General features: G+C 40.7%; 1 protein-coding gene across 1 annotated transcript in view; it reads left to right on the forward strand.

Annotated features, from left to right (window-relative positions):
* The first annotated feature begins 921 nt into the window (after positions 1-921).
* sorbs1 (sorbin and SH3 domain containing 1) overlaps positions 922-8027 on the forward strand; it is a 59480-nt gene continuing 52374 nt past the window's right edge. Inside the window, exon 1 of the mRNA XM_017308825.1 lies at positions 922-954. Within this exon, the coding sequence (XP_017164314.1) occupies positions 937-954 (18 nt within the window). The 5' untranslated portion in view covers positions 922-936. The remainder of the gene's footprint in view (positions 955-8027) is intronic.

Genomic DNA, 8027 nt, shown 5'->3' on the forward strand with positions numbered 1-8027 from the left:
TAAAAACGTAGTGACTTTATGAATGTGTTGCTGATATTCTCAAAGACTTGAATATATAGATATAGGCCTGTCGTGATAACAATTTTTTCTGGAATTGTCCCAGAAGTAATTGCGATAAACGATAATATTGTTGCTTTGAGACCATTTTCAAGTAATATAATGGTAATGATAATAATATCAAAGATGAATAATCTTTAAATTCTAAGTAACATTTAACAATGGAACTGAAAGATATTTTAATATCCAAAATAACAAATAAAATGAATTATGAATTGTCTGTAAACAAAATTGTCCTTCAAAAAAAGGGCTAGTGGACACCAGGCTGAAGACTTTTATCATCCAGTTTTTGGTAGAAAGAGAGAAAAACGATAAATTATTGAGCTCGTTTTAGTTGTGATTAATTGATTTGATTATTTGTTGTTTTGTTTATTTATTTTGGACAATTAAAATGTCTTCCAGTTCCTTACTAGAATTTAAAGTTTCTGGAATGTGTTTTGTCATTATCACTGTCATTACTAGAAAATGGTGTCAAAACAATATTAGCGTTTATCGCTGTAACTTCTGGGACGATTTATCTATCGCCAAGCAAAATTAGTGATTGTGACGGACCTAATTAGATTAAAAGCAGCTGATAGAAAATATGGACCAGAAATTTCAGAAAATATTTTGAAAACCACAAAACGTGATAAAATGTGTGAAGTTCGGTGTGTGGAACGGCCTTCAGGTGCTCTCCTGCTCTCTGTGTCTTACATTCACTTCCTTTTATGCTGCAGTTGTTTGAAATGAACTTCAAATAGCTTCGCCTCAGGAATGTGCAGAATCCCAGGCCGCTGCCGAGTGTGGAAGCTGTTTATGGAAGAGAGCCGTCGGCGTCGGTGGGGGTCTCTTCTCCATTAGGGGGCCAAAGCTCCGGCTCTGCAGCGCCACGTTCGAGCCATGTTTGGAGCTCTGATGGTGAGATCGAGCGCAGCGCTGCTCAGCTTCTCCTCTCTCTGCCGTTTGTTGACAAAGCAGAAGTCAAACGGGGGGCTTATGTAACGACCTCTCTCTGGTGCAGCGTGCGATGAGAGCTCCTCTGTGTTGACGCAGCGCCGTGTGGAGGCAGCCGCTGGATGTTTCACACAGGGACCCCCTGTGTGGCTCACATCACAGCTTCGCCTTTGTTTAGCTGTCAGAGCAAACAGCGGAAATGTGGAGGATGATCTGCTTCATTTAATGCTGTTAGAAGACATCAGCTCAGAAAAGACGGCATTTTATCTTCAGACACATAAAGTAGGGGCACGACGATTAATCGATTTTCAGAAATAATCGTCAACCTATTTAGTAGTTGATTAATCGTTACCTGGAGTTTACAGACTCCAAAAAAGGCCAGTTGTTTAAATAATCCAAAAAATATAAACATTTTGCAATTAAATTAAAATGTAAATATGTTCCACTCAGAAATGGTAAACTTTTATTTTCCAGTCATTTTAACCACTCAAAGCGATTTACACTGTCCGATTTTGGCTGATACCAACCAAATGTTGCAAAATATAACAAGAAAGTCACAATATTGGTGTAACTACTGTTAACTGCAAATGTGGAGCGATGACGCAATCTCATGGTCTCATCGACGTGACGGGTTGAAGCTGGAATCAAACCTACGACCTTCCAACTACAAGACGACTACTCCAACCACTTTCCTCCATCTGATTAATCGTTTACCTGTCAGAATAATACATGAAATAATCGATTACTAAAATAATAATTAGTTGCAGCCCTAATATAAAGTATGTCTACACGTGTAGACAGTTGCTTCAGAGATTAATGTGGATGAAATGAAACTGGCTCTCAAAAATCTACACCCCTCGTTAAGACTAAATTATCTCGAGAAAAAGATTGGGAAATTATGTCATTATCTCGAGAAAACTATTGGGAAGGCAACTCATCATCTCAAGAAAATCATTAGAAAATTAAATCATTAGAAAACCATTGAGAAATTAACTTATCTTCAGAGGACAGTCAATAAAAAGTACATGAGGTAACCGTCCGCCTCTGACCTCTGACCTCAGCAAGGCGTTTCTCTCACACCAAAGTGTCCATTGGGAGTCAGAAGGACATCCAGTCGTCTGTCCTCCACTGCCCCGTCCCGCTCCATGTCGAGTGGGAGGGAGCGGTTCGGTGATGCCCTGCACAGTTGGTGAGTGGGTGCCACATTCCCAGGCGGCATGTGGTGACAGGTCTATCTGGTCGCGTCTGCTGGGAAAAACAAACAGAACCTCCAAGATAGCCAGGGTCAAGGTCGGAACCGGGACGGTCCCGCCCAGACGGGACAGAAATCCCCCAGAGCTCCAGAAGGAGCCCGTGTTCTCGGGCCGAGGAGTTTCTGTGCTCATCATCAGGTAGGAAATGTCTGCCAGCTGGCCGCTGCCTTTGGGAGATGTTTGTTTTGGAAAGATGTTTCTGTTGGGCCCGAAAGCATTCAGCAGGATGTTTCTGTTTGTTCAGGAGAGGTGGCGAAAACGAGACACAGAGCAGATTATCTGTTTGACTCAGCAACAAATATCTCAGCCGAGAAGTTTGAGTAAACCTTTGAAGGTTTTTCAGTTTTATTCTGATTCAGGATTGCATGATATATCGGCACTAACGTCGGTACGGGTCGATATTTGTCAGTTTTTAACGTATCGGTATTGATTCCTTTGAATAAAACCGGGCAGATGCTAACAGCCGATATTTATTTCCTTCTTGCCGTCTGTTTCTGGTCATGTGGTTTATGTTTGGTCATGTGACAGTGATAGTGATGAAACACGGGACTGTGGGTAATTTACCTGAAGCAGAGTAGCAGTGGTGAAGTCAGGGCGTGGTCGTTTCTTTCCAAGATGTCGAAAGGTTAGTGAAATATATACAATATATAGAATATCTGTAAATATTGGTTTTCAGCCATAATGGCAATATTAAAGGGGACGTATTATGGAAAATTCACATTTTGAACACTTTTTGTGCCTCCTTTTGGGTTTCTACTGTTTCTAAAAACAACCCAAGCGCTTAAAAACCAAAAAATCTGCCAGTTTTGGCAATAAATGTTTTTTGATATCTGGAAATTGACCCCTTTAAAAAAAACCACTGGAATTTCATTAGAAACTGCCCCTCACCTCGTGACTCCAGCGACGCCCTAGCAACCCCAGCGACCTTCCGCCCGTTACCTAGTAACCCCAGCAACCTTCCGCCCATTACCTAGCAACCCCAGCAACCTTCCGCCCGTTACCTAGCAACCCCAGCAACCTTCCGCCCGTTACCTAGCAACCCCAGCGACCTTCCGCCCGTTACCTAGCAACCCCAGCAACCTTCCGCCCGTTACCTAGCAACCCCAGCGACCTTCCGCCCGTTACCTAGCAACTCCAGCAACCTTCCGCCCGTTACCTAGCAACCCCAGCGACCTTCCGCCCGTTACCTAGCAACCCCAGCAACTTTCCGCCTGTTACCTAGCAACCCAAACAGAACTCCCAGACATTTGGTCAGCTGCTTTTAAAATCTCATTATCTAAGGATGATTTTGTACAAAAAATGTAATGAATATATTTGATATATCCCATAGAAGTATCCTAACCTGTTCAAGGCAGCAGAGTACGTCGCCGTTAATATCGGATATCAAAATCAGCCCGAATTTTAATATAGGTGACTCCCTATTTGGGATATTTTAATAAAGGTTCCTACAAATCCATTTTTTTTGTTTTTTTATAAAACACATTATCTATTCTCTTTCTTTGAAGCATTCACTTCAGCCATGTTTAGTCCGCTTTAATCAAACTCCGGTCCGCTTATCTAGGAAATCTGGTTCATTTGGTGAAAGGTGAATGTTCAGTTGAACTCAAAAGTGTGAACTCTGGTCCGCATAAAAACCTCGGCTTTGGCTCGGATGAAGTGAACTCTGGCCTGGTTCGAATGTCTGTATGTGAACGTCAAGCGGATCGGAGATCCAACAGCAGGAAGTGGATTACAGTGCAAGACGTTCTAGACATGCAAAACAAACCTGCTAGTCTGAAGCTAGCGGGAGAAATAACTCGTGGTCTTTTACCAAAACAAAATATGAATCCACTAAAATCTGACGCTGCTCCATTTTTGTTTGCATTTTGTGATGAAGGAAGTTGCAGTCAGTGTCGTCTTCAAAGGGTTTTGTGTCGTTTCCTTCAGTGGTTCTTGCTGTAGCTCCCTCCTTTGAAAACCTGAATAGGTTTGATTTAGGCCTGTTGCAATAAGCAGTTAATCAATTATTCGCAAGATATATTAAAATGATCATTTCCATACAGATGACTAATATCTGTTGAAGGGCAATATTGTTTAGAGACTTCATCCTCCACTTTCATTTATGGTTTTGCTTGTGTGTGGTTTTTATTTCTTTTTGTTTATTTTGGATATTTAAAATGTTTTCCAGTTCAAGTGTTCTGTACAAAATTACAATTTTATTAGTCTTTGAGAGGGAAAACTTTAATGTTTGTGTCATTATCATTATATTAGTTAAAAATGGTCTCAAAAATATTAATCAATCAATCAATCAAATTTTATTTGTATAGCACATTTCAGCAGCAAGGCATTTCAAAGTGCTTTACATAATTAAAATAAAAACAGAAATAATCAGTGAGAAAGAGAAAAAAATACAAATAAAAAAACAAAAAACATTACATCATTAAAACGTCGTAAAGAAAGAAGAAGAAATTAAAAACATTAAAGACATAAAACCATGGAAGACATCAAAACCCACTCTAACCCTAATTTAGCCACAAGCAACTCTAAACAGGTGGGTTTTAAGTTGATATTTAAAGGCTCTCAGTGTTTCAGCTGTTTTACAGTTTTCTGGAAGTTTGTTCCAAATCTGTGGTGCATAGAAACTGAATGCTGCTTCTCCTTGTCTGGTTCTGGTTCTGGGGATGCAGAGCAGAACCAGAACCAGAAGATCTGAGGGGTCTAGACGGTTGGTACAGTAATAACAGATCTTTAAGGTATTGTGGTGCTAAACCGTTCAGTGATTTATAAACTAACATCAGTATTTTAAAGTCTATTCTCTGAGCTACAGGGAGCCAGAGGAGGGACTTTAAACCTGGTGTTAAAACTAGCGTTTATCGCAATGGGACAAGTTTTTATCCACCCAAATGTGTTATTGTGACAGCCTGGCTCGGTTTGTTTGATTGAAATCAAACCACAGCAGCTGAAAATGTAACTAAAGTTGCACTTTTAGTCCCCAGTTGAATCTACTGGGTTATTCTGTGTGAAAACACCCTAAGTGGTTCTGAAGGTCGTGACTTTTGCGCCTTTATTGTAACATTTTTCCACACAGATGAGTAAAATCCTCCTGCATTGAAGCAAATTGACTCCATCAGCTGTCCTGTTTATAAATACTGACATTACATTTTGTGAATTTCGCTTCATGTTGGCCGGATTCAGCTGTTTTGCTCTGGCCCGACCAGAACCAGGCAGGACGGGATGGATGGCGTTCTGCTCCCCAGTGCGTCTTCCTAAAAAGGCCCTGCGGGATCTCTGCTGTCCTGTGTTTACACGGCCAACCAAACTCTGCAAGCCGTCATCGTCTTTTTATCTCCCATAAGTTGAACGGCGCTCTGCTGTAAACCCAACGTCTCTGGGTTCGTGTGAGGATGCAGCCGAGGAAGGAATGCCTCTTAATGTTTCATTATTTATTTAGGACATGAGATCAGGGGTGCATCGACTCTCTGGGCTGCTGGGGGTCAGGAAGCAAGTTGATTTTATTAGAGGGAGGGAAAATAAATACACTTAATTCTCAGGGACTGCTCAGCGTGTCGGCTGAGAGTTTTTCCCCTGGAGGCCGTTTTGGAGGCGCTCCCATTTTCCCCTCGTCCATTCAGGCCTGTTGGAGGTTTCCAGCTGGAGCGTCACTCCTGCAGGTTATTTACTGCGCTTCCTAAACATGGAGCAGGCAGAACAGCACAGCCTCACACTCACAGGAGCAACAAAGCGTTAGTGTTTGAAGCAGACGTCTTTTTTATCTTTATTGATTCCCAAGGAAGCAAATTTTACAACACAGTCCTTTAGAAAAAAAGAAAACTAGATCAGTTCACTGTGATAAACACTCAAAATAAGACAAAACTAACTTTACAAGTAACTTTTCAGCAAACTAAATGAGCTTGTTTTAAGAAAATAACTCTTTAAAGTTCCAGTTTAAAGTTGCAGTTCCACTGGCAGGTTAGCTAGCCCTGCACCGTTACCTAGCAACGCCAGCCAAGCCCGTTGCCTAGCAACCCAGGTCTAGTTCCACTGGCAGATTATTTCCCTAATAATATGGAAACAGATGTCTTGTTATAGGATTAATAATCTGCCAGTGGAACAGATACATTTTAACAACATAAAGGAATTATTGACTGAAAACAAGTTTGACTATTTTCTTGCTAAACAAATATTTTTAAGAAGTTTGTCTCGTTTGAGGTGAACTAAGATATGTTCACTAGAAACTCAACCAGAATTACTTGGTAATATTTTGTTGTTTTTGCAGTGCAGTGATCTTTTATAATTAGATGGTCCCAAAAAACCTGACAGTGGTTTTCATTTTGATTTCTGCATTTTCTCAAATAATATGAAGATTTCCACCACAGTGGCGTTTCTGAGCCGCTGTGATAAAGAATCATAAACATCCAAATTCTTTCCATGTCACTGATTTATTACCTGGCCACTAATATTTCCATATTATTGCTCGTTCCTCTTGCCCTCGTTTTCCCTTCTTGCCTTCATATTAATTATTTTTGAGTTCTAGCAGGGGACTTTGTCCGTTTTTAGTTCGGCTCTCCTGCAGAAAACCCAGTGGGTGTTTCATGCGTGAGTGACCCTGAGTGTCTGCACCTCGACTGGCCCGTTTCTGGGCGTCGTGAAAGAGAGCGACTCCTAAATCAGCCGAACACAAGCGGAGGCCGACGTGTTCCTGAGCGACCGCCGGGGTGTTGCTGCTCCGCTGCATGTTCCTGTTTTTACTGCAGAGACACGTTTAAACATGGAGGAGCAGATTCATGCAGAACAAGACTTCAGGGTTCAAACTGTCAGACAACAGATCAGGGGTCCCCAAACTTTTTCCTGTGAGGGCTCCATAACTTTTCCCTTCTCTGGTGGGGGGCCGGAGTCAGTTTGTAACAGAAAAAGTGTTACACGGTTATCACCTGCGCTGCCGGAAATTGTTGTTAACAGGGAGGGGGGGGGAGGTGCCCTGCGCTTTTGCCCAGAAAGCACATGGGCAAAAACCGTTAGTGAAACGGTCACTGGGACTGACTAGTATATATTCCATTGAGGGAAAGTTACTTTCCTCATATGTTAACATAAAGGCTCGTTTTGAAGTATAAGCTGCTACTTACAGGCATTGCTTCGAAGAATTTGACCTGGAATGCGGCGTTCATAACAAACACTGTGTTCATCTGCTGTACCGCTAGCAAACAACCGTACTGATTACGGGAAAAACCTCTCAAACTTTTCAGGGACCAGCCATGTTTGCCCAGAGTATCGAGTTAAATTTACTCAACTACATTTAATTGAGTAATGTTTTTGAGAAAAATGTACTTTTAGGAGTATTAATACTACGCTGAGTAACTTTATTATGAAGTATTTCTACTCTTACTTGAGTAAAACGTCTGGATTTTCTACCCACTGAATGACAAACAAACCAAAAACTCATCAGACTCAGACACTCATCTGCAGTTTTGGTAAAGTTTTATAAGTTTTTTATTTAAATAAACTGATTTGAACAAATTGTTTTTTGTCAGATTTTTTTTTTTTTGTTACTTGTATAAATTATTTTCATTTTGCTTCTTAAAATACCAAAATTTCCACTTAACTTCAGGTTTTGGTCCATCTGATTAGGTAATTTTAAAATATTAAATGACTGATAATTTGATGAGTTACTCAGCACATGAGTAGATTTTATTTTACCAAATACCTTTTTACTCTTTAGTAAAAATGTGTTGAAGTAGTGCTGCTCTTACTTTAGTAAAAATGTGTTGAAGTAGTGCTGCTCTTACTTTAGTAAAAATGTGTTGAAGT

The sequence above is a fragment of the Poecilia reticulata genome, linkage group LG15, assembly GCF_000633615.1.
Source record: "Poecilia reticulata strain Guanapo linkage group LG15, Guppy_female_1.0+MT, whole genome shotgun sequence".
NCBI lineage: Eukaryota > Metazoa > Chordata > Actinopteri > Cyprinodontiformes > Poeciliidae > Poecilia > Poecilia reticulata.